General features: G+C 39.9%; 1 protein-coding gene across 1 annotated transcript in view; it reads left to right on the top strand.

The window, feature by feature from the left end:
• The first annotated feature begins 6,642 nt into the window (after positions 1-6,642).
• The window catches only part of LOC146681491 (bone morphogenetic protein receptor type-2-like), a 40,798-nt gene continuing 19,926 nt past the window's right edge, over positions 6,643-27,514 (top strand). Inside the window, exons 1-3 of the mRNA XM_085447974.1 lie at positions 6,643-7,544; positions 19,618-19,803; positions 23,128-23,307. Coding sequence (XP_085304100.1) covers positions 7,466-7,544; positions 19,618-19,803; positions 23,128-23,307 — 445 coding nt within the window. The 5' untranslated portion in view covers positions 6,643-7,465. The remainder of the gene's footprint in view (positions 7,545-19,617; positions 19,804-23,127; positions 23,308-27,514) is intronic.

Raw genomic sequence — 27,514 nt, 5'->3', positions numbered from 1 at the left:
TACAGTTATTTTATTTTCAACTTTAATTTATATATTTTATCTTATTCTTTCCCAATTAAATTTACCCTTCATTAGGGCTGCTCAATTAATCGAATTTTAATCACGATTACGATCTGGGCTTTCAACGATCATTAAAAATGACAGAGCCGATTATTAGCCCCTCCCTAATTTATCCGCGACACCTTAAAGGCCGGTCCGTGAAAATATTGTCGGGCATAAACCGGTCCGTGGCGCAAAAAAGGTTGGAGACCGCTGATTAAGAGGACCCGGGGGAAGCTCGGAAAGCTAAGCAGAAGTTATTTGGAGAGGAGAGTGACTGCTGTTGGTTGAAAAGAGAGGTAAAAAAAAAAAAAACTTCAGTGGTGTTGCACACTATTTTATATTATTTTCTAAAGTCATTGTTAACCCTTTAAATCCGGTCAGAGCAGCATGCTCCGTTTTGTGTAACTATTTTTAAATCCCTGTAGAACCTGAACCGTGTAAGCTAGCGCAATAATTTGTTTTGCATATGAAACCGGAGGAGTTGTACTTACATCTTATGCCATCAGCTTGTCCTCGGTCACGGTTTCCTTCCACATAAAGCTTTGCAAAAATTGCATAAAAAGCGCTTGCAGGAACAAAAACATAATATTCCAGAAACACGCTTTGCCGATCCGATCAGCTGTTCGTAACACTTCCCACAGTGAAACAGACGTCAGCGTGAACGATCGCATGTCCGCCATTTCCTGCCCGAAACCGGAAGTGACGTCATTTTCGCGGAAAATGTAGTTTTTTACTTGTAGGCCTTAAAAGCCTATACTGGTCATGTTTAACTTTTCTGAATAGTTTCTGGGATGCTTAGAACTCAAATTGCACTGCTGGAAATAGTTTATTTTGATGCACCTGCTGTTTTCTTTGCAAATTTGCATCATAGGATTGTTTTTTTTGTTTTTCCTGCAGTATATAAAAATTGGTGTATCTCCAAAATAAAACTATGAAGATACTCAAACTAAATTTCCTGTTGTTGTAAACTATTTTTTGCAACTTTTTTGTATTTAAAGTTTTGAGGGATAAACCTCTTAAATTTCTCCAAGTAGAAATATATGTAAAAAAACAAAACAAAAACGATATAAATTTTTTTGTAGTTTATTGCACTTTTTTGCAATTAATGTAGTTACTATGGACTTAATGCATACATATTATTAAAATATGGGCTATAACAGTTATTTAGCAACTTGAAATGCTCCCACAAATGGCACTACAACATGTAAAAAAAAATAATATAAGCTCTGGCGGACTTGGTTCTATAGTAGGTCTTAAAGGGTTAAATAAATATCGTCAAATAATCGCGATCTCAATTTCAGTGAAAATAATCGTGATTATCATTTTTGCCATAATCGAGCAGCCCTACCCTTCATTCTAATTTGTGTTGTACAGTTATTTCATTTTTAACCTTAATTTATATTTTATTCCTTCCTAGTTAAATTTACCCTTTTTAATTTTTCATATTTATTTCCTATCTTATTCATAGCCTTTTCCTTTTTGGTTTTCTTTAGGTCACGAGCAGTTGTCCAAGCATTTCACTACATATCCATATCGTACTGTGTATGACTGTGTACGTGACAAATAACAATTTGAATTTGAATTTGAAATAAGACAGGCATATTTTGTTACCTTTGTCATTGTGTGGCCGTTTGGTCATTGTCTAGTTAAAAGATTAAACTGTGCGGGTCAGATGACAGAATGTGTATGGATGGGTGTGTTTAGCCTTCATTACGTTAGAGCTGGTGTATATTTCAGTTACGTGGTCGTGGCGAGTGTAAAGTATATGCACCAGAAATTGGCAGTTTGAACATAATGTTTTTGATACAGTAAAACACGCCATTCTTTAGAAGTACTGCCTTTGAGCAAGGCACTGAACTTTGCACCAAACAAATTCTCCTCTGTAGCAAGAACGAAGCAAACTACTCCAAAGGTACACTGCATGATACACAGTGGGTCAAATATGTTCATTCACTTGCCTTGGTAAGAGCCTTTCTCTTACCATCAACACTGATGTCCTGACAGCCTCGGAGACGCTCTGCCTCAGCTCTGCGGCGGTTCCCGGTTTGTTGAGACCCCGGGTAAACTTCCTCGCCTCCAGTGGCGCAGCAGCCATAGTATAGCCCACCTTTCATCAGACAGACAGGTCCCGCGACGAGCACACGGTGTGCGAGGTTGTTTACAAGCTGTCGCTGCAAAACGTAGATACTCTGCGCTCCGGGATGTCCGACTTGCCTAAGCGCAGAATCGTGCAGTTTTATTCTGTCGTCATGCTTTTCGTAAACTTAACGCTAGCGGACAGTGTAGCCCAGGATACCTGGCGACTGCGTCCCCAGTCAACAGCGACCAGAGAGCAACATCCAAAATCCTGCGGCGTCTCGTCCCGGCAGCCGAGGTCCCTTTCGCAAACAGACACGCCTCCTTTAGTCATTAGGACAGAGCTTTTTCAGCCATCATGTGCCTATCTGGCCAAGTTCTGTGACTCCATAGTGTAATTGTTTCCTCATACGATAGTGAAAGCTGCTGTCAGGTGGTTCGATTCCAGTGGGAAATACATATGGCCTGTGGACTTGAGTCAGGAAGGAAATTTGTAAAACTACAAAATTAAACACGACGAGCTACCCGCTGTGAAAAGGGAGCCTCGGAAATCAGAGCCCTTGAGTTGAGCTGTGGCCCATATTAACTACCCTTGAAACGGGAAACGTTCTAATGTTTTTCCGTGGTATAGATGATGTGAGGTTTAAGTGTTTTCTGTCTCTTTCCAATATTAAAAGCTTCAGTGTTTTCCATTGCAATTAGGGTTATTTGTTTTATATATTCATAAAAGGACTATATAGGAAAATATATATAGGAAAACTTGATTTTTGAGATTAGATGAGGGAAAACCACACACCGGTTAGTCATAGGCACGGGCTAACGTTGCCACCTGCTGGAATAATTACAGTGTACTTTAACACTTATAATGTTTTATTCACTACACAGAGGCAGTAAAGTAACACTAATGATTGAATAACAAACGATGCCTTAAATGACAATTGGAAAATTCTAAGTATAAGTAGGTAAATGCAGGAATAGTACATTATATATTAACGCTCGATCAATGACTAATAAAACGTTCTTGCTGAACGATTTTATTCTTTCCAAGAAACTGGACTTCTTATTTCTAATTGAAACCTGGCAGCGCGATGGTGACTTTTCATCCTTCATCGAACTTTCCCCGAGTGGGTACTCCTTCATCAGCCAGCCTCGGACGTCGGGTCGAGGAGGAGGTGTCGCTGCGGTGTTTGTCGGACATTTGTCATCCTTTGAACTACAGCTGGTTAGAATTGGAAATAAAGATCCGTTTTACTGCGCTGTAGTGTGTGGCCTAAACAGTATGTTTTAAAGGAGTTCAGTGACTTTTTATCCTCGACTTTGAAGCATAGTCGGGGATTTTAATATATACTCTGACCTCTTTGCCAGAGGTTTCCTTAGCGTCATGGATTCTTTTCATTTTACTCAGGATGTGTCTGGTCCCACACACACCAAAGGACACACACTGGACCTTGTTTTTACTTTAGGTTTAAACATTGATTTTATTTGTACTGAGGACATTTTTATTTCGGACCATCGTTGTATTCTTTTTAACCTGTCTTTTCATCTGTCTCTCTCTCCTATTCGACATGTGGTTAGCTCTCGCATCTTAAATTCCTCCACTGCTGTTAAATTTTCCGATGCCTTTAATTTAGTTTTATCTCCTTATAACGATGTTCATTTTGTAACAAATCTTTTTAATAATCATTGTCTTTCTATTTTAGACGTGGTTTGTCCTGTCAAAACTAGACTAGCTCAGGTTTCAAAATCGTCTCCCTGGATTAATGACAGCATTCGCTCCTTGAAGCGTTGCTGCCGTAAGGTTGAGCGTTTATGGAGGAAAACGCTTTTGCATGTCAAGCTCCTTCATTTAAAGATAAGATAAGATAAGATAACCTTTATTAGTCCCACACGTGGGAAATTTGTTTTGTCACAGCAGGAAGTGGACAGTGCAAAAGTTATGAGGCAAAAATTAGAATACAATAAGAATAAATACAGTACACAACTGTACAGAATAGAATAAAATAAAATACTATATACAGTAGAATAAAATAAAATAAATATACAATAAGATAAAAATAGAATACAAATACTATATACAACTGAGTAAAAATACAACGATGACAGTATTATTGCATATGTATGGATGTGTGTGCTTGATCAGTTAAAGTCTTTATTATGGAGTCTGACAGCAGTGGGGAGGAAAGACCTGCGAAATCTCTCCGTCCCACACCGTGGGTGCCGCAGTCTCCCACTGAAGGAGCTGCTCAGTGCTGTCACAGTCTGCTGCATGGGGTGGGAGATGTTGTCCATCAGGGATGACAGCTTAGCCGCCTTTTAGTCTCTTTTAGACCTTTTAGTCTCTTTTAACACTTCAGTTCGAGATGCGAGGGCTGCCTATTTCTCAGACTTAGTGTCTAAGAGCAGGTAACCCCAAGGTACTATTCAACACCATTAGTGATATTGTTGCTCCTGCTCCACCTGCTGTCCCAATTATATCAAATGAAGATTGTGAAAAATTTCTTTCTTTCTTCGTTGAAAAAGTCAGTAACGTGAGGAACAATATCTCTCCTTCTGTGTCTCTCTTGTCTGCTCCAACTCAAGCTAGGCCTGTAATTTTAGAAAGATTTTTACCTGTGTCCTTACCAGAGCTGGTCAAGTTAGTTAATTCGATGAAAGCGTCGTCCTGCTCTCTTGATATTTTACCTAGATCTTTGTTTAAAAATGTCTTTCAGTCTATTGGTCCCTGTGTGCTCACAATTATCAATACCTCACTGGTTTCTGGTCAGGTCCCTGTTTATTGTAAGAATGCTGTTATTCACCCACTGTTAAAAAAAAACTAAGCTTCTCTTCTTAGTAGCTACAGACCAATTTCAAAATTACCGTTCATTGCTAAGATTTTAGAAAAGGTTGTGGCTAAGCAGCTTATAGCTGTTCTAGATGAATACAGCATTCTGGATAAATTCCAATCTGGCTTTCATAGAGCTCACTCAACTTAAACTACACTTCTTAGAGTCTCCAACGACATTTTGATGAGATGTGATGCAGGAGAATGCTCCGTTCTGTTGATGTTGGACCTGACTTCTACCTTTGATACTGTGGAACATCATATTCTGCTAGATAGGCTGAGACACTGGGTGGGTATATCAGGGGCTGCTTTGGACTGGTTTGAATCCTATTTGCATGAATGATCCTTTTCTGTGGCTACCTGTAAGTACAGTTCCTCTTCTACTTTTCTTGCCTATGGTGTGCCGCAAGGTTCAGTTTTGGGGCCTTTATTGTTCTTGCTGTATTTACTTCCTCTTCAACACTTATTGAGATTTCGTATCACTGCTATGCAGATGATATTCAGTTATATATCTCCTTTAAGCCCCATGATGTTTCCAAGCTACAGATTTTGCATAAGTGCATTAGAGGTTGGATGGCTGGAAACTGTCTTCAACTAAATGAGGAGAAGACTGAAGTCCTTGTTTGTGCTCCTAAAAATTTTGTACCTAGTGTTATGGAAAACTTGGGTCCAACTTGCTACATTTGCCAAACCGTCTATCAGGAACCTTGGTGTTATTATTGACTCAGCTCTGACTTTGGATGCCCATGTCAAATCTCTGGTTCGCTCCTGTTTTTATCACTTGAGAAACATTGCTAAGCTGAGTCCCATTGTATCGCGCTCCGAATTGGAAGTTGCCATTCATGCATTTGTTTCATCTCGTCTGGATTATTGTAATTCTTTGTTTACTTGTTTATGTAATGCCTCTTTGGAGCATCTGCAAGTTGTTCAGAATGCTGCTGCAGAGCTTCTGACCAAGTCCTCCAAGTACTCCCATGTCACACCCCTGCTGATTCAGCTGCACTGGCTCCCCGTTAAATTCAGAATCCACTTTAAGGTTTTGACCTTGACTTTCAGGGCTCTGCATAGACAAGCACCAACATATATAAGTGAACTTTTACATCCATACATTCCCAGCAGGTCCCTGAGGTCATGTGACCAGGGCTTGCTGGTTGTCCAACACACGAGGCTGAAAACAAGAGGCGACAAAGCTTTTGTAACTGGCCCCCGGATTGTGGAACTCTCTCCCTTTGAGCCTGAGATCTGTGGACTCCGTGGTCGCTTTTAAAAAACAGCTAAACACTCATCTTTTTAAACTTGCTTTTGGTTGATTTTTATTTTTAGGTTTTAGTTTCTGTGAAGCACTTTGTGATTTTTATCTTGAGAGGTGCTATATAAATAAAATTTTACTTTACTTTTACGTTATATTTGAGCATGTTTGATTGTTATCATCTTTTAACAAACAGCAGTTATTTATTTGTTTTTATCAATACCTATCGCTTTGTACTATAACCGTGTTATAACGTTGGCGTATAACATTGGCGACTATTTTTCGAGGTATAAGATGTTAACGTCAGGCCGGTGTTTACAGTAATTAACGTTTCGACAGTTCCATCGATAGCCTGAATGCAGCACATGATTCAGGGTGTTGTATCCATAGTCTGCAGCACAGTGGCGCTGGCTCACCCCTCCCGCGGTGGAATTCTGTCCTCCACCCCCAACACCAACCCACAGCAACCTGATACCGGAGACGAGCGGTCCAGACAAGCCTGCAAACGAGGCGTTCCCAGCCGCCCTGTTCAGAACGAGAGATATCCATCTCCTCCCGCCGCCATCTGTCAGCGCCGGAGGAGTAGTCGCGGTGTACCGCACACCAGAAAAGCTCAGTATAGGCGCCACTGATTTATGAATTTTGTTTTCTTCTGCAAGGAAGCGCGAGAAATGAGACGGGACAGAGAAGTAACTGGCTTGGAATTAAGCTAGCGTCGGTTAGCAGTCAGCTTGCGACCTATCCGGGCTAAGTGGCTAATCTTTAAATGCCGAATTTATAGCTGTAAGTGTCGACGACTGGACATTTTTATAAAGGGTTAAAGCTGAGAATGGTTTGAAATCTAGACGAAAGAACTGAGTGCCTGATTTTTCGTGGTATTTACCCTCTTTGCCTAAGTTTTGTAGTACCAGACAGTAACCCCTGGCAGCTAGCATGTTAGCTAGCAGATATGGACGTTCCTCGCTGGCTAGTTGTGGATGGCAGATCCGCCAAACAAGTTAGCCGCTCGGCTCGTCTGTCCAGGCTGTGCTGGGGTCGGAAACGGGACTAACTTAACTTTCATTTGCACTTAACGATCGTGAACAAATCACCGACCCCAACCTAACAGCGTTACTTTTTTGCACAATTGCTCGATGTATTATTCCATGTCCGTGAGAGTAGTTCAAGTTATGACGTGAGGGAGAGGGTCTGAAAACAAAGTGGGAACTACAGAAGAAGTAAAAAGAAAACTCGGTGGACCTCTAACTACGAGACCAAAGTCAGTCAAGACTGTCATGGCTGTGGGCCGAATCACGATAAAGTCGCTGGCTGAATTTGGAATTTGCTTGGCGATTTTCCTGACTTCAGTGGCTGGTGAGTGTGTTACTGGTAAATTGATTTTTGGTTTGAGAGAAAATGTGCTCCTCATTAATATTTAATGCTTTCCTGTTGGTTTCTGCTTCTTTCTATACCTTCGCCATGGTGCAGATGTTTGAATATAAAACGATTTTCGTTTTTTGTTAATTGTATTTATTTATTTGTGTGTGTGTGTTTTGGCTGTGGTTAAAAAAATCCGAAAGACATTTGTTGCTCCCTGTGTTTGTGTGCGTCTGCCTCATCTGTTTGTTTTTTCTTCCCCCGCATCTTGTCTGGTTAGGTCTTTTCTGGAGTCTTCTATATCACTCATATCATTGAATGTAATAAAACATCATAGATATCTTCTCTTAAACACAGCAGCAAATTCACCCCTTGCTTATTTTAATCATTGGGTGTACAAAAGTGCTTAGAAAAACACTGCCAAACATACTGCAGCCATTGTCTGCCAAGTTGTGCCCCCTGTTCAAGACTTTGGGCTGAAGCCAGGCTTCTGTGAGACCTTGAGTGTGATAAGATAGTAGCAGAGCTGCACAGAGATAGTGGAGCAGTGTATGCAGGGAAAGGAGGAGAGAAGAGGGAGCAGGTGGAATGTGTGGGAAGGTATTTTAAAAGATGGGTGCTTTTGGTGAAGTTCAAGATTGTGCTCAGGCTCTGGCACCATGTTTGAAAATAGGGGGGTTTGTGTTGCCTGGTTTGCCCATCCCAGTGCGTGGGTGTGAATGTGTGTGCTTCTTAATAATGTATTATTATTTCTGTGAGTGTGTGTTATTGCCTAGGCTCCTCCATCCATTCATAGACAGGTTATTATCAGAAACCCACATTTAAAACTGCTGTTGCATAGGAAAGTATAAGAATGCATTTAGCAAAATTGGAATACACTGTGTGACTGTGTTCATATTTTAAAGCTGCCTGCGGATGGTGCCCTATTTGCATTTAGATGTGTATTTAACAGACAAGGTGGTTTTATAACATGACATTGAAGTCTGCTTTTTTAACCTATTGTGAGACCTATTGACTCGGTTTGTACCTATCTAGTGGAGAAAAAGCATGATTCAATAGACAAACATTTCTTGAAGAGAGAGCCTTTCAGGTTGTGGCTAAAATCATTTACAGAGGTGCTTTAAAAAAAGAAGACAAACAAAAAGCAAAATGTAAATTGTGGTGATGTCATTTGATATTTAATTAATACTTTACCTTCATGAGTGTGGCTTACTTGCGCCGACTGTCAGAAGATTGACATATTACTTCAGTAATCAACACAAGGGCAATTAATTGACGCTTATGTGTGTATGTGTGGTGTAAACGACCAATAAATCCAAATCGTTGGACTGTGCAAAATTAATTAGGACAGCAGTCAGAGAGAAAGAAGACAAACTGCTTGCTCTCTATGCTGTTGCTTTATGAATGCAAAGCAGACACATCCCGGTGCACCGATCTTGAGGTCATCCTTGGAACGATAAAGATGAGAAGCAGCACAGGGCTGTATATCTGGCAGAAGTGTTAGTCATCTCTCTGACTAAACGTCTTGCTTTTTTTTTTTTTTTTTTTTTTTTTTTTTTTTTTCTTCCTCCTCCTGTTGTCCCCTTTTCATGACTTTTCTGTTACCTCTGTTCATGTCTGAATTCCCTCTGCTGCCATGTGTTTAACCTGTTTGCAGCTTGGCCTGGGTCGTCCTTTCGCTGACTGTCCATGGTGACTCGTCAGTATGTGGATGTGGGTGTAGGTGTATGCCTGCTGCTCCAATATGTCATGTAGAAACCGTTTCAAACATGGCAGAAACTTGCACACCATACCTGCAGTGCGACCACAGGCTTTCTTTGTAACAGGGCTTTTATTTACAGAGAATTCTTTCCAAGTAAGGCCTAAGTTGTAGCATATTCATGCTGAAAACCTGTGTGACAATTTAAAAATATAAAAATTTTTCACCACAGCCAAAAACTTAGTCTTCTACCAGGTAAGCTGGAGATTTGGGGGTCCAAAGAGGATTATAGTAGTACCAATATACTATAGAATAAAAGGCCTGCTCATTTGCTCCGCTTGCCCAAACCTAAAGACATTGTCTCGAGGGCCCCATACTGTGGCGTTGACAGACCTACTGTTCCCTAGCCTGGTCGCCCCTCTCTAGCCTTGCAAGGCCACGGCAGGTCTCTTGAATCTGTCAGCTTGGCCACATCAGTGGCTCAACAGAAAGTGAAGTTAGTGGCTCAAGATTACAGACTCCTGTTGGACTGTGGTGTGGTTGTTAGATGTGCGTCCTGGCCCACATTGTAGGCCATGGAATTCTTTTAGCCAGGTGTAAACTGCTGTGGATCCTTTGATTTGCTCATTCTTTTAAAATGCAAGTTTGGTTGGAAAACATGTAGAAGAGGATGGATCAGAATTATTTAAATATCACTCTCAATAAAATTTGAGGAATTTGTCTTGGTGGCAGAGAGGTGGCGAAGATGGCACAGAGAGTACTTTCCCTGAGTTACAGGCTGCACCTATCAAATATTTTTAGGACCGTTAAATGTTCTCAAAAATAGTTTCTGCTTATCTTTTGTTCGTTGAAAGCTTTTTGGGAGAATTAGTAATCCAAATAGTGGCTTATTATGATGCACACTAATATAATCAAACCAAGCTTTAGGAATGATTTAACTGTCTTTACTCAGTGTCAGCAGTGTGAAAAAATTACCCAAAGCCCACAAGCTCAAATTACCAAGCTGTGTCCACTTTGGCCCTCACCCTACACTGCTGAGTGTGCATTAAGCTCTCAGGATGTGATGCCGTACATCCTGAGAAGCAGAAGGATAGTAAACAGGAGGACAGTCACTCATGAAATGCTAAAATATCAGCCACGTAGAAGCAGAAATAATATTTACATAACTGGAACAGTGCAAATTAAAAGCTTAGGCTGGAGAAAAGCACTGGCCTCACTTTGATTCCATGATATTTTGGTTGGTCCTCATCATTATTTTTTAAGATGTGATACTGACTGCAGATAGAAACAGACCAATGGATGCTGGAATGGGCAGGAGGTGGGAGGTCATTTGATCTCTAATACAGCCAGCGTTGTACTCTATTAGCTGAAAAAAATCAATGTGTCTCTCTTCCAGTACCACTGGTTTAAGTTCTGGGCGGAGGTAAAAGCAGCAAGAGATACAATAGAGCAGTGTTTAACATGCTTCCGATTTGGCAAAAAGGAGAAATTAGCGGATGCTTTAGAAAACAAAAGGTGCAACCTTGAGATGGTAACTCAGAGTGACAGCCTATGATTAGTACGAGGCATTTTCCTTGACCAGTGCAGACAATACATCTAGAGTGTGCAAAAAGTGTTGTTCAGTGTGTGGATTAACAGTTCTGCTTGGGTTCGTGCGTACTTACATGAACAGAAGGTTTAAAAAGAAGGCAATCTGTTAACTGCCACTTATGTGGAATTTGCTGCAAATGTGTATCCTCCTCTTTGTAGGTTTTAAATCCTCAGACGTCAGTATTCCTCATGTCCACATTGACTTACAGTGATAGCTGCAACAGAATGAAGTGCAGTTATTATGTTCCTTAAAATTAGGGCTGCTCGATTATGGCAAAAATGATAATCACGATTATTTTCACTGAAATTGAGATCACGATTATTTGACGATATTTATTTAACCCTTTAAGACCTACTATAGAACCAAGTCCACCAGAGCTTATATTATTTTTTTACATGTTGTAGTGCCATTTGTGGGAGCATTTCAAGTTGCTATACATCAATACAACTATTATAGCCCATATTTTAATAATATGTATGCATTAAGTCCATAGTAATTACATAAATTGCAAAAAAGTGCAATAAACTACAAAAAAAATAGAAAATCGCTTTTGTTTTGTTTACATATATTTCTACTTGGAGAAATTTAAGAGGTTTATCCCTCAAAACTTTAAATACAATAAAGTTGCAAAAAATAGTTTCCCACCACAGGAAATTTATTTTGAGTGTCTTCATAGTTTTATTTCGGAGATACAGCAATTTTTATATACTGCAGGAAAAACAAAAAACAATCTTATGATGCAAATTTGCAAAGAAAACAGCAGGTGCATCATTTCACTGTGGGAAGTGTTACGAACAGCTGATAGGAACGGCAAAGCGCGTTTCTGGAATATTATGTTTTTGTTCCTGCAAGCGCTTTTTATGCAATTTTTGCAAAGCTATATGTGGAACGAAACCGTGACCGAGGACAAGCTGATGGCATAAGATGTAAGTTTCATATGCAAAAAAAATTATTGCGCTAGCTTACATGGTTCCGGTTCTACAGGGATTTAAAAATAGTTATGCAAAACAGAGCATGCTGCTTTGACCGGCTTTAAAGGGTTAACAATGACTTTAAAAAATAATATAAAATAGTGTGCAACACCACTGAAGTTTTTTTTTAACCTCTCTTTTCAACCAAAAGGCAGTCACTCTCTCCTCTCCAAATAACTTCTGCTTAGCTTTCCGAGTTTCCCTCGGGTCCTCTTAATCAGCGGTCTCCAACCTTTTTTGCGCCACGGACCGGTTTATGCCCGACAATATTTTCACGGACCGGCCTTTAAGGTGTCGCGGATAAATTAGGGAGGGGCTAATAATCGGCTCTGTCATTTTTAATGATCGTTTAATGATCGTATCTCCAAAATAAAACTATGAAGACACTCAAAATAAATTTCCTGTTGTTGTAAACTATTTTTTGCAACTTTTTTTGTATTTAAAGTTTTGAGGGATAAACCTCTTAAATTTCTCCAAGTAGAAATATATGTAAAAAAAACAAAAACGATTTTCTATTTCTTTGTAGTTTATTGCACTTTTTTGCAATTAATGTAGTTACTATGGACTTAATGCATACATATTATTAAAATATGGGCTATAACAGTTGTATAGCAACTTGAAATGCTCCCACAAATGGCACTACAACATGTAAAAAAATAATATAAGCTCTGGCGGACTTGGTTCTATAGTAGGTCTTAAAGGGTTAAATAAATATCGTCAAATAATCGAGATCTCAATTTTAGTGAAAATAATCGTGATTATCATTTTTGCCATAATCGAGCAGCCCTAATTTGATTTGTAGAGATAGATTGTAGCATTGGCTGTGGTAGCCTCTTGATGACAACCTTAGCTTAGCCTAAGGATTCTCTAGAAGTGTGTTATTCAAACATTTTAGTTGTAAGTAGGACACTGGGAATGCTTGTCATCATAGAGGAGGATCAGTTATGCTGTTCCAACTTGAGTAGAGAGGAATCTAGTGTTTTACTTTACTGTGATACTTTCTTTGCTACTTACTTGGAACATCTCTGCTAGCTACCCAGTGCTAACCAGAGACCACCTCTCTGCAAAACAGTGTTGATAGGAATAATTGATGCCGCTGGGAAAAACAAAAAAAAAACTTTTGTAGTTTCTAAACTAGTTTTCACAATACCATTTAGCTGGTACAGCACTGATGCGAATCACAGTAAAGGGCAACTCAGGAAACCAAGAACATATGCATATAACATTCTTTATCAGCCCTGAGTTCAAACCACTTTAAAATACAGTACCAAATATATTTCAAAATGGCAGAAAATATGACTTATTGTAGCTTAAACTAGCGATGACTGTCCGCTCTTTGCATGGTAGCAGCATAATAAATTAACTACCAGAGTCATTGGCTTCCATTCTTTCTGTGACCTAATTGTTTCAGATCTTTTTATTGAGCTGAGATTTTAGTTGTGCAGAACATTACAGCACGTGTTAAATCTTAGAGAACAGGTGAAAAATCCACCATATCAGACAGCCACAGTCCTCTGGTAGAGTGGGTGGATGTGTAGGGGAAATCAACCAGTCAAGCTATTATGTAGCCCGTCAAGCCTGTACTTGTTCATTTATTCAACGAGAAAATATGTGTTATAAACACAGACTAAATTCAGACACAGCCTAAAATGAGAGCTTATCCATAAATCTGAGATTATCCTATACTCGCAAAATGATAATAAACACCTCTTCGGTCTAGTTCTCATCTGTGTTTTCATGAAATATTTGAGAAAGTTTTAAATATAGAAAGAGGGTGGGGGGTTGGGTTTTAGTATAAATACATGGTGGTCTGTAACGAAGGCCTTTAAGCTTTGAGGGGCAGTACAAGCCACAGGATTAGCATAACTGTACCAGACCCAGACAGATACAGACTGAGTGGTGGTTTGGTTTTTTGTTTTTTTTTTGTTTTTTGGGGGGGGCAGTCCCTGAGGCAACAGATGGGACAGATTAAAGCCCACTCTCCTCACCCCACATCTCCAGCATCTTAAAACTCAGCCAGGGGACTTGAAAAATTGGGAGTGTCAGAAAATACCTTAAATTCCTGTCCATCGTACTTCAGCAGCAAGCATGCACCCAAATAACAATATAATTTAGAGACACTAGTGTTTTAATGGCTGTCGGCGTGCAGCAGCTTGAGCTCTTGTGACACTGAAAACACCGTGCTCCTGGGCAAAGATAATGCCCCTCTGCATTTTCAGCATATTTGTGTTGTGTTGAGATGTGAAATGAAAACGTAAACACTAGAAGGAAATGAGTGTGTTTTAGTAGTACAGGTGTTGGAATATATTTGTTTGAGTCAGAATCAGCTCTGTTTAAAATTTCTATGTGCAGCATACTTTCAGCTCCACATAAAAAGCAAAGCAAGAGAGCACATCTCGCATCCTGGAGTAGACCGTGATCGCGTGCCAGCAGAGATGATGGTGTGTGCATGATGCACCAAGCACATTTCAGCCTTTAGTCAAAAAGCCCTGCTCTGTTTTTTTCCCTCCTTTCCTTTTCCACCCTGTGTCTCTAATCTTGAATGTGTGGAGAAAAAACAGCCAACACATCCATGCACTGGGTGACTTTTAATCAAGTCTCAGACTGCCGTCTCTTGCATTGGTGCTATGGGCCTTGGCAGCACTGAGAGAGGGAGAGAGAGCCAGATTAGATCGCTGTTGTTTTTTTAGTAGGGGAAGGGGGTAGTCCACAGGAGTGGGAGGGTGCACTGAAGGCCAGCTGGGGGAGGTGGAGAGAGATTAGCAAATAACTGGGCCATGGGTAAACACTCAGCAGTGCCCGCCACCATCCAATGAAGAGGCACAGAGCAGTAAACTACTCTGAAGCCTTCTGATATGACTACCCCCTCTCTCCTCCCCTCTCTCCTCCTCGGTCCACTGGCCTTGCCTGCATCTGACCCACAGCACCCAGGTACAGAGCCTTCCATGACCAATCATAAATGGAGAAGGAAAAAACACAGAACCCAAGTCAAGTAGAGTTGCAGGCAATCCAATGAAAAGTGATTACTGGACTGTTCCCATGGCTCAGACTGCAAATGAGTAAAGCCTGGGTCACTTGGCTTCATTCCATGCTCCACTGTCTTCCTTCTCAGTCTACTTTTGTATATTGAGCTACTAAATTCAATAAATACATTTCAGACAATGAATGTCTTTTCCTGTAAAGATTTAGATGTGAGTAGATGCTAAAGAAGTTGCCGTGTGACCCGTGTTCTCTGTTAATCTTGTGCACGCTTGTTATGTGCAGCCACACAAACAGAATGGAACTATTCAATGTGTTGCAGGTCAGTCAGTGTGGTATAATGATATTTTAGCCAGACAGGCAATCATGTGTTTAGATTGGGTGGGAGTGAAGGGTTTGGGGACTGTGGGCACGTTGCTTGACAGGATGAGGGCTTTTATTTGTTTTTATACCTCAACGCTCTTGTAGATTAAGCTTTATGAAAAGGGTTCATGTCATGACTTTAAATACTAATAGAAGTATTACTAAATAATTTTTGTATGCACTACTATTTTTATTTTATTTCTACCAAGCCAGGCATACAAGAGTGTTTAACTGTTTGTGGGTGTTGTCACAGGCTCTGCACTTCCTTCTGTTGTCCCTTTATGTTTCTCCTCTTTGTACTAGAGTTGTTCTGACTTCCACCATCTATACCAGTCTTATTGCTGAATTTGAGTGCTGACAAATGATAGAAAATGACAAAAGAAAAGATGATTGCTGATTAAATCTATACATGTTTAGCCTTCCCTTCCGCCTTTTTAGAAGTGGCTATTAAATGATAAAAGGGAAAAGGCCAACGAAAATTATAAATGATAAATAAGAGGTTGAAAATACATCATCATATGCATATGGTGGACAGCAATCTTGTATTTATAAACAAAAGTGGTGTGAGATATGAGTAAAAGACAGTGAAGAGGTGCAATAATAGCTGTTGTTTTCAAATTAAATTACGGTCAGAGGAGTCCCAGTGAGAAGCTGGGAGGTTCTCTGCTATCCATGTGTTCACAATACTGGGTATGGCATGACTACACAGCCCATACTAATCAGTTTTGTCAAAAGATTTCACAATGGTTATGTTTCAGTCATGCCGTACTCTCGAAAAGAAAGCCTGTAGCATAAAAATACACTGCTTAAATGTGGGTGACCTACGGTTTAATACTGTTTCTGAGCACATCCTTTGCAGGATGTGATGATGAAGCACTGGAGCTGCTGCCTTCCTCCTAACATGCTGCTCTCGGTACTTTCTGCTGCAACATGTGGATAAATTCAACGCTTCAAATAGCTACCAAAGTTAGTCGTGGGGGCTGTGCTGCAATTGAACAATCATGCTTGAAGTGGAGGTTTTGGCAAAAAGTTTGCTGACTCACCGTTGGAACAAATGTTGGGCAGGATCATTTCTTTTGCCATGAACAGTAGAACAGTCTTTTATAGAAGTTATTTTGAAGTGTTTTGTATTGATGATCCTTTCTAAAAAAGTATTTTAAATAGTATACCTGATTTCCAAGTTCTTGGTCAGAAAAAGTGTTTGTCTGTCTCTTTCAATATCAAAACACCTTGGAATTGCAAAATGTTTTCAACAGGGAGAAAATGTAAGAAACGCACAAAAGCTCTATTCAGACACTGAGATTTCACCGACGTTATTCAATAAGAAAAAATGTGACTAGAGAGATCAGTTATTTTTCAAATCTTCAAAGTAAAGAAAAATGAAAATACAGCTGCATCAGAAGACTTTCTGTGCCCATTGTCAACCGTGCAGCATTTATTTGTCATATTTTAGCTTGGTGGAATAGAAACAATATGAAGCCGTATGTATGATAAGATGTTAGTGTGTGTACTATTTAGTAATCAGAATGCAACACCCTGCTAGAATTTTACCGGCTAACCCCGGCAGAGCCGTCAGCCATTTCCTCATGAAAATGAAAATTCTTCAACATAGTTATAACTGTGAGTTTGAACTCCTTTCCCGCTTTACAAAGCATGCAACCCACAGAACAGAAGGCAGTGAGGAGCCCACAGGTTGAGGGTCGCCGAGGCCCACAGTAGACCAGGGTTGATAGCTTTATCAGATGATGGGAGCAGCGGAGGAGAGTTGGCTTCATGCCCAGCAGAGCTACCACTCCATCATGTCACCCTCTGCCCACACAAGCTAGCTTGACCTTGGACTGAGCACAGCCACTTTCCTTTGTCCGCCCCTTTAAACAGTTTTCAGCCCCCCACACCCTCAGATGCAGGAAAGGGAGGAGCTGGGAGTAAAGGAAACTAAGTAGCATATTATGTCTCCCTTATCTGAAATTACCCACGGAAGCATCCTGTGCACACATTTCTTGCTGGCATAGCACACAGTTTTCCAGACATTCACTGCACACGAAAAAAGGAGAACGGACACTTTCTGACTTCTTACACAAAAATCAACAATATTACATTAGATTCAAGGTTTATTCTGATTTTATGTAATACGACCTATAAAATTGTTTTATTATTTAAGAACAAGGTAGGAACTTAACCATGCACACTGAGCTGCTTAAACTCTGGTCTTCTAGACACTGCTGTTATTACTCATCTTTTTATTGATGTTTTTTAATTGGTGCCATTTGGAACCCTTTAGCTCCAATCCTCACATACTCCTCTGTATGGGAATGTGTTATGTCCTTCAGGCTAGAGTTGAAATTGGTATTTGTATTAATCTTCTGCTTGAGAGAACCAGTTGTCTTTGTGGGAAGACTTTATATGTGTGTGTGTGTGTGTGTGTGTGTGTGTGTGTGTGTGTATATATATATATATATATATATATATATATATATATATATATATATATATATATATATATATATATATATATATATATATATATATATATATATATATATATTATTCGATAATTTTTATATATTCGGTTCGATATTTTTTCGATACAAAAAAATGTTCATGCCTTTTTAATTTGTCATTTATTAAAATTATAAATATATATTTTAACTCAAAAGTACAGTTTTTTTTTTTTTTCCTCAGATATTTTTATCAAAGTTTCTGCATCCATTTTTACAAAAGACAAATTGAACAATATGCCGTCAGTTTTTAAATTTAACCCTAACCCTAACCCTTGTGCGCGTTTTTTATTTTGACAGCGAATGCGCACCTGTGGACCACTTATGTGCAGCCCTGGTTATTTAGCTCGTCATATCGCAGCCACAGAAATTCTTTTGTCCATGAAACCATAAAGCTGCACTTTCTTTTTGCCTTATAGTCTGATTCATCATAACTTTTCTGTTTTGTGGTAAGCTTTTCTTTGGCTGTCACTTCTTCACCCTGACCTGTCTTATTTGGCTCAGCTGAACTAAAATATATATCCTGCTGCTTTTACACACGCACTCACATAACGCTCAGCGATTCTCTGCACGATTAACCTCTCACATGTTTAAGCTTGCTGTCGGAGATTTCACTTGTCATGTTTGCGTAGTAAGCTAACGATTAATAAGACGATGTCAGAGGAATTGGTGCACAAATTATCATCACTCACCAATCAGTGCTGTCGCTCTCTATACACAGTTCACGTGATTGCAAAGTGAAAGCAAAAAACAAGCACAAATTCAATTGGATTTCATTATGTCACATATTGACAGTGGCTCACCGATGCCAATGACATAATTGCCCAGCTACATTTCCGAAAGAATGCAAAAGCATTGACATATATTTTTCCTTCCTGCGATAGCCCGACGGGCAGGGCAGAGAGAGATTTTGGTAGCCCGACTGGAAAAATCGCTAGCCCGTATTGCGAGCCCTGTATCTGATTGAGGAATCACTCATCTTTGGAAAAGAGAGTTTATTACAGAGAAATGGCTCTTTCAAAAAATAAAAGCTATACTATACGCTTCTTCTGGGCTATATTCTCAGCAGCATATTAAACATATCAGGTCCCCATGAGGAGAATCATGTGCTAAAGGCTGTCTAAATGACTCTGGTAAAGTTTGTAGCATGCTTGCTTGTTGTTTTTGTCTGCTTCCACTTGTCTTTGCACTAGGATGATGTCGGCGTAAATGTGCAGTCATATTCGTTGTGTTCCCACTAGTGCTTTCAGGTTAATCTCGTTGAAATGACCTTAACGCCACAACACGGCAAATCTCCGTTAACGAGCTACCCCTGATCGCCCCGTGCATGGGGCTAGACGGCCAACACGTTAACGAGCTAACTGCGCTAACACACTAATTCCCACCCGTGTAATTGAGCATTGCGTGGCACATCCAACATACTTTAGTCCATGACGCGCTTACCTTCAGGGTCATACATCACATGAAAACCAAAATAATTCCAAACGCCAGATCTGAATGAGGGTGGGGGAGGTTCAATTTGCCATGTTGCAAGGAGAGCTTAACTTCTGTCTCGCTAGCTTGCCCTGCACTCTTCCTTCTGACGATGCTGTCTGTGTTGAGCGCTCAGTGGATCTGCGCTCGACAGTGCAGCCTAGGTGGAGTAGTCGAACGCAGATTCACGAACGCTCAACACAGACAGCATCGTCAGAAGGAAAGTTGATAAAATAAATTTCAAATTTTGTATTGTTCGATACATATGCGTACCGAACCGAAAGCACTGTATCGAACGGTTCAATATCGATCCGAATATCGTTGCACCCCTAAAATATATATATTTGGATCTTTCCAGTGCCTACCTCTATAGCTCCTATAACACACACGTAAACACACACAAAAATATCTCTCTCTCTAAATGTATATAAAATAATAATTTTCTTTTTTCTTTTCTTTTACATAACATACATCTTTGCTCTCTATCTCTTCACAGCGGCGCAGGGTGAGGTGAGGGAATGTGCCTTCACAGACCAGCAGCAGCAATGGGAGGTGGAACGAGTGGCGGGGGATGAAGGCCGGGTCTCCCCAGAGAATACCACTATCCGATGTGCCAAAGGCAGACACTGTTTTGGGCTGTGGGAGAAAACTCCTCCAGGAGAAGTGCGCCTGGTGAAGCAAGGTATTTTCACTGTGACAATGTTTGTTTGTTAGATTGCGAAAAGTCGCCAAAAAGCTTAGAACCTTTCTGGCTCAAACAATCTTTGTGACTGCAACAAATATGCTGTCACTAGTGGGAAAACCAGGTGCTAGTTATTTTCCCAATCCTTGATCAATCTTAGTATATGTCAGTTGAATTTTTAATCATTCCAGGTTCTCGGCATGAAACTGTGTAATTATTAAAGTAGTGGGCTGACAGAAAATTAATATCATCAGTTTTTAATTACTCAGTAAAATTGTTGTGTATAGGTCTGTGTGGAAAGTACTCCATACGTTGTGGCTTAGCAACAGTTCAGCTCATAATACACCTACAACTTGATTTTTAGCATCATATAGCATCATATAAGTACGCGTGGATCTGCCAGGCTAGAGGAAAGCAGGAAAACCACAGAGGAGATTCACTAATGTAGTGGATGCATAAAAAAACACATGCTGTCCTGCTTTACTCATGCAGGTGAGGAGAGCATATGTTGTTTGTGAGTTTTAAATGCTGACTTGCTACAAGGGTTTGGTACAGCAGGAAGCTTTATATGTTTAATTTAGTTTTTATGCCTAATTCCCTTCCTGACACAGTCACAACGAGTCGTTGGAATCAAACCAGCAACTCTTCACTTGGTGGGCAAATGTATAAGTCACTACAATATGGAGCCATTGACTACATTTAGGGCCACAAAAACCAGAAGACAAAACATCTGTGTTCGATATGCTTTAAATGCGGAGAAGAATGAATTCATCGTTGACATATAAAGCTGTCGCTTGGATGTTCAGAAAGGTTACATCCTCAAACAACACATAAAGGAAGACAGAAGGGTGGGTCGAATACAAGCCTGAGAGACTTGTATTTATATTGTCTTATTTGTCACAGTATTTTTTAGTATTCAATGTCATGCAGTGCCCAATATTTTCATTTGCATTTTAAAGACATTTTCTCCATAAATTGTTTCAAAAACCCATAAATTGGGACACAATTTTAACCAGAATGCAGTAAGAAAAATTACAAATCCTCCATTTTTGTTTTTTCAGTCATCATCAACTGTTCAAATCATTTGCTCAAGATGTAAATAAAAATGTTAATGGTTCATACGCAGAAATCTTCTTGTTGGAGGCCCTTTAAAAGTCGTAATCTGCTGCTTTCCTTTACATTATATTAAATTAAATAATTGGGGGTGTTTGTCTGTTTGAGAGACAAATGTTTGAATCTATATCTGTTTTGTGACATATTAGACTGAAATATTATTTAAGAAAAAGTGAAATAAAAGGCTCCTTACGCATATTTCATTTGTGTCTCAATCTTGGCTGGAAAAATTCTTTGTGACAGAAGCTGACCTCTACCACACTACTTGAAAATTCATATGAATGTTTCAAGTTATCTGAAAGAGTTGAAAAGAGCTGTAAGCTCAATTTTTACATTGAAATGGTTTCCTAGAATAGACTCAAAAAGAGCTATTTTGAATGTCCACTTCAGCACTCCTTTGTACATACACATTGTCAAATGCCTTCATCCAAGGGCATAGTCAAAAGTATATAGTATGAAATAGACACAGAACTTTGTTATCTGTTTCATAAAATCACAGTTTTTCTTTTATCTATAATCATGTTTTTAAGATGCTTTTTATTTAGTGAAACAGTGAAAGCATAGTTTGTCCATAAAATGGTCAAACTTAACAGGAAAATTCAGGGCTCTAGACTAACTTTTTGCCATGGGCGTACCGGTACGCCCAACTTTAAAAAGTTAGGCGTACCGGCACAAAAGTTAGGCGCACACAAATTTTATAATAATTTATATAATATAATGTGTTTTTCTGAATACACTGTGCTTTTTCAGCATTCAAAGATTGATGACACCGTGTCAGAGCACTGGCTATGAATTTCAGAAGGATCAGGCCTTAACTTAACAGAAAAGTTAGCAATAGTTCTTTTCCTATTACAGCTACATCCACTTCTGTCGGGCCTAGGCTGCTCACTAGGGCTGGGTATCATCACTGATTTCTATAATCCATTCGATTCCGGTTTTCAAAGTCCCGATTCGATTCAACTTAGCCTCAGACAGTCAGAAATATTATAATTCTGATCATTTATCAGAATTGTGAACATCACAGCAGATGCCTTTGTGTGAAAGTAACTGAGAATAAAACACAGAAAAACATGAAGGAGATTTTCCTGGTCTGGCTTTTTATAGCAGATAACCTTAAAAATATTCTACAATGTTCTGCATATAAAGTTTAGATTTCTTCAGTATTGAACAACAGAAAAAATAGGCTTTCTTGTCCGGGGTCATTTAAGTGAAAAAAAGAAAAGAAAAAGACAGCAGCCACAGCGCTGTAAACAACGGTAGACTGGTGGGCAATAAGTGAATGAATAATACAGAAAACAGAGATTGGAGACGGGAAACTGTTCTTGAAGTACAGAGAGAGATAGAGAGAGAGAGCTAGCTGTGCATGAAGTGTGATTTTAATAGTCGTGGAAGCAAAACAGCAAAATTCATGACGACATTGATCAAATGTGAAGCGCAGTTTGCTGCTTCTTTTGCTGCTGGCTCGGCAAATTTTGGTTGGAGAGACAAAACCTGCAGCTCAGAATCAGCGCAAAAAGACGTAAACACAGCGCGGACCGGACGCATCAGGATCGCTAAGCTCCGACAGCGTGTCCGTCTACGGGCCGCCTGAGAAAGACAAAGTTGATTCTGATGCGTCGGTCCTCTGTGTTTACGTCTTTGTGTGGAATCCCTGTACCTGCTCTCATTTGCTGTTTGGTTGTTGTTGAAATGGTTTTGTGAGCTTTAATCTGAGAATCTGGCGTTTCTGGCAAAACACAGTTATATTTAAAAGTCGATTCAGGATTTAATGAATTGATATCGCTTTATTCAAGCTACTCACCTCCCACTTCCACCTGCACTTTCAACTGGACCACGGCCAATCAGAGAGGTCCCGCCCCTTACTAGCTCTGATTGGTTTAGTCCACAATAGGGGCAAAATGTGTCTGTTGTTGACCACAGGGAAGGTTGCAGATTTTTTTTTTTTTTTTTTTTTTTTTTTTTGCTACCCAAACATTTGGTCGCACAGGTCCAACCAAATTTTTTTTTTTTTTAGTCGCACCACTGAAAAATTTGGTCGCATTTGTGACCAAATTGGTCGCACTCTAGAGCCCTGAAATTAGTTTTTACTTTCACTATATCTGACCCAATTGTGCTGTCACATTCAATAACTGTTATTTTAAAACTGAGGGGTTAATACGTTTTTTGGGCGGGGTTTCTCCAACATTTTTTTTTTTTTTTACCCTTCTTCAGGTTGCTGGACTCACCTAGGCGACAACCAGGCATGCCGAGATGACCGCTGTGTGGTTACCAACTTGCCTCCACAGATACAGAATGGGACTTACCACTTCTGCTGCTGTGGCAGTGACATGTGCAATGTGAACTTCACAGAGGACTTCCCGCTGCCAAGCCCCACCACTGCGCAACCCATACGTAAGAACACTCTCTTACCCCCGTTACCTTTTAGCCTCACGCCCAGCCACCTGTGAGAGATTACAGAAGATAAAATTGAATACTAAACATGCTGTCAGTGTTGTGAATTTCAAGCCAAAGGTCTTGTCTTCCTCTAGCCAGTGAATGCAAATTAGTTGACCTAAAGTCAGATCTGATCCAAATTTATGGTTTTATTAATTGTTACATTGACTTTTTTTAGTCCTAGATAGACAAAAAAGGGCTGCCATAGCTACACCTACTTATTGCTCTCTCTAGCCCCCTTTGCTAGTCTGCTATATCATTTAGCAACAGGGACTTTGAGATGACCTTTCCAATTGTCACCAGTTAGAAAACCTTGACAACGGTGGATCAGAAAGATGAAGAACTGGATACAACAAATGACATTATAGTATTGTCCACATCCACTCTTAGGAGCCGTGTAGATTATAACCCCTAAAGGACCATGACAGTGGTTGATAGGGGATTCGGTTTAAGTCGTGACTGAATACTGTGAAAGGTGTCAGACAAAGCAAACAGATAAATTGTTAATTGTTAATTCTTCTCAAGGTTGACCCGTGAATGAAAGAGCATGAGGTGGGGGCGGTGGCAACAGCAGCTTGTCATCTCCCTTGCCTACACACAAACACGCTTCCTACCATCCATGTCGTCTCTCTGCATTCCACGGATTACATGGCGTCTGCTTTATCCGTCTGTCTGTGGGTGTGCCGGTGACTGTTCAACTGTGTAGACAGATGACAAAGAAAAGAAATTGTAGGGGAAAAAATTGATGCTGCTGGAAACTCAAGTTTGTGTTGTATTGTAACTCTAAATCCTGTTTCCGTTTTCAGTACGGTGTTATTTCTCGGCATGTCTGGGCAGACGTACTCTTGTGTTGTTAGAAGTAGGAAATGGTTTGAATCAGTTGGCTGTCTGAATGATCTTAGGCCAAGATTCAAGAGTGACATTAAGGTCTAGGTAAGAGGCACTGAGACGAGTTAGAAAACAGGCGATTGGCTTAACGCCTATTCGTGTAGTGAAGAAACTTGTAGGTACAGAAATTTAAGTAAAGCTTTGGAATTCATCATTTTATTTAAAATTACTGAAGTTAGAAGTTTACAGAGAATGTACGCATTTATTGATACAGGAGGTCCCAATTCAGGGTTTAGTTGTATGCCATGTGTGTGTTTCTCAAGCTCAGGTCTTCTATCAGGCCTGGGAGTTTGAGGGTTCACAAATTTGCTGTTTCCTGGACTGCACTGTTTTGGTTTTTTTTTTGGATGATGTGATGGAATCTGCTGAAGTCACTCTTTCAGTTTAGGGGTTACAGCTGCTAATGCTGCTATTATCACAGGCACCACTTTGCCCTTTGGCTTCCACTTCTGCTCCAGTTTTTTCTCAAGTTCCTGGTACTTCTCTGTTTTTCTGTCTGCTGGGATTGTCACATCTATGATAACTGCAGTCTTGTGCTGATAACCACTACTCTGTCTGGTTGGATGGCCAGCAACTGGTTGGATGGCCAGCAACTGCTTGTCTGGAACTAGGGCTGCTCAATTAATCGAATTTTAATCACGATTACGATCTGGGCTTTCAACGATCATTAAAAATGACTGAGCCAATTATTAGCCCCTCCCTAATTTATCCGCGACACCTTAAAGGCCGGTCCGTGAAAATATTGTCGGGCATAAACCGTCCGTGGCGCAAAAAAGGTTGGAGACCGCTGATTAAGAGGACCCGAGGGAAGCTCGGAAAGCTAAGCAGAAGTTATTTGGAGAGGAGAGAGTGACTGCCGTTGGTTGAAAAGAGAGTTTAAAAAAAAAAAACTTCAGTGGTGTTGCACACTATTTTATATTATTTTTTTAAAGTCATTGTTAACCCTTTAAAGCCGGTCAGAGCAGCACGCTCCGTTTTGCGTAACTATTTTTAAATCCCTGTAGAACCTGAACCGTGTAAGCTAGCGCAATAATTTGTTTTGCATATGAAACCGGAGGAGTTGTACTTACATCTGATGCCATCAGCTTGTCCTCGGTCACGGTTTCGTTCCACATATAGCTTTGCAAAAATTGCATAAAAAGCGCTTGCAGGAACAAAAACATAATATTCCAGAAACACGCTTTGCCGATCCATCAGCTGTTCGTAAGACTTCCCACAGTGAAATGATGCACCTGCTGTTTTCTTTGCAAATTTGCATCATAGGATTGTTTTTTGTTTTTCCTGCAGTATATAAAAATTGCTGTATCTCCAAAATAAAACTATGAAGACACTCAAAATAAATTTCCTGTTGTTGTAAACTATTTTTTGCAACTTTATTGTATTTAAAGTTTTGAGGGATAAGCCTCTTAAATTTCTCCAAGTAGAAATATATGTAAACAAAACAAAAGCGATTTTCAATTTTTTTTGTAGTTTATTGCACTTTTTTGCAATTTATGTAATTACTATGGACTTAATGCATACATATTATTAAAATATGGGCTATAACAGTTGTATTGATGTATAGCAACTTGAAATGCTCCCACAAATGGCACTACAGCATGTAAAAAAATAATATAAGCTCTGGTGGACTTGGTTCTATAGTAGGTCTTAAAGGGTTAAATAAATATCGTCAAATAATCGTGATCTCAATTTCAGTGAAAATAATCGTGATTATCATTTTTGCCATAATCGAGCAGCCCTATCTGGAACTTGAAGAAGTCCACACAGGACCTTAGCCCTGTTGTTTTCAACCACCTTCGGCAGCGTCTCCCATCAGGACTAGGGATGTCTAATCCATTTGGCAGCACAGAAGTTCCTCTACACTAGGGCTGCTCGATTATGGCAAAAATGATAATCACGATTATTTTCACTGAAATTGAGATCTCGATTATTTGACGATATTTATTTAACAATAACAATGTATTGAAAAATGGTTTTAAAGATTGTCAAAAAATAATATAACATAGTGTGCAAATACTGATAACAGTACAAATGTTTGCAATATAAAAAATAAATGAAAAATGTAAACATCTATGTTTAGTGAACGTTGCAGTGTTGCTCTGTGGTGCAGCTACGACACTGTAGCAAAGTTTACACACTGTGTCTACTTGATCCACGTCTGACTCCGCGAACCCATAATGTTTCCACACCACTGAAGTTTTTTTTACCTCTCTTTTCAACCAACGGCAGTCACTCTCCTCTCCAAATAACTCCTGCTTAGCTTTCCGAGCTTCCCTCGGGTCCTCTTAACTGTTGTGATGCGTGTTCGAAATGCAGAGAGTTGCGCTCGATTTGCCACACGGAGCAGTAAAGCATGAGTGAGGGGCTAATAATCGACTCAGTCATTTTTAATGATCGTTGAAAGCCCAGATCGGAATCGCGATTAAAATTCGATTAATTGAGCAGCCCTACTCTACACTATCCCAGCTTCTTGGTTGTGCCTGTACAATGTCCCAGCTTGCATCTTACATCCTGTTACAAAGTATTCAACTGTCTCCAGTTCAGTACTTTTCACTGGCTGTAACTTGTCATGTTGGCTGTGAAAGACCTGTCTCTATGGATCTGGTGCTTAGGGCATATTCATGTGCTGCCATAATCAGAACCTCCGCGGCGTCCTCTAGATGGGCCTTTATTAGCTAGTTGTAGGTTTTCTTGATGTCAGCTACTTCCTTTGTCAATGGTACATGATAGCTCCTCCTCCTTTTCTTCATCACCATCTGTCTTCTCTGCCTGAGCCATTCTTGGAGGAGCTCATATTGTGGACCCATGTTCTTGATGTATTTGTGTGTTTCTTCCTGGATTGTAGCTCTGGCAATAATTCTCATCCTTCTTGTTTCTGCCGCTGGACTTTGGGTAGAAGCCTCTATATTGTGAGGAGATTTTATGTTTTGACATCAGTAGTATTGGGTCTCCTCCTGTGGCCAGCATATTATTCTAGCTGGGTATCTGATCTGGTAGCATATGTATCGATAGCTCAGATCTTATTCCTACCACTGAGCTGGGTTCTCAGCACTCATCTTACCTTCTGAATGTATTTTGGCTGTGGCTGCAATACAGGAGCAGGGACAGTGCATCACCTTTGTATATCGGCACTTTTTAATTTAGTTACTAAAATGAAATAGATTTAGACGTAGAAGAGAAAAATTGGAAAGACTGCAAAAATTATTCATTCACCTGCGGCTGGAGATACATTTTTAAGTTATCTATACACTCCTATGTATGTCACATTCTCCCGGAC

Source organism: Copadichromis virginalis, linkage group LG23, assembly GCF_057382275.1.
Source record: "Copadichromis virginalis isolate Kocher_CV1m ecotype Utaka linkage group LG23, C_Virginalis_male_GT1.1, whole genome shotgun sequence".
Taxonomy (NCBI): Eukaryota; Metazoa; Chordata; class Actinopteri; order Cichliformes; family Cichlidae; genus Copadichromis; species Copadichromis virginalis.
Note: the sequence above shows the minus strand (reverse complement) of the source record. Positions and strands in the feature narration are given on the sequence as shown.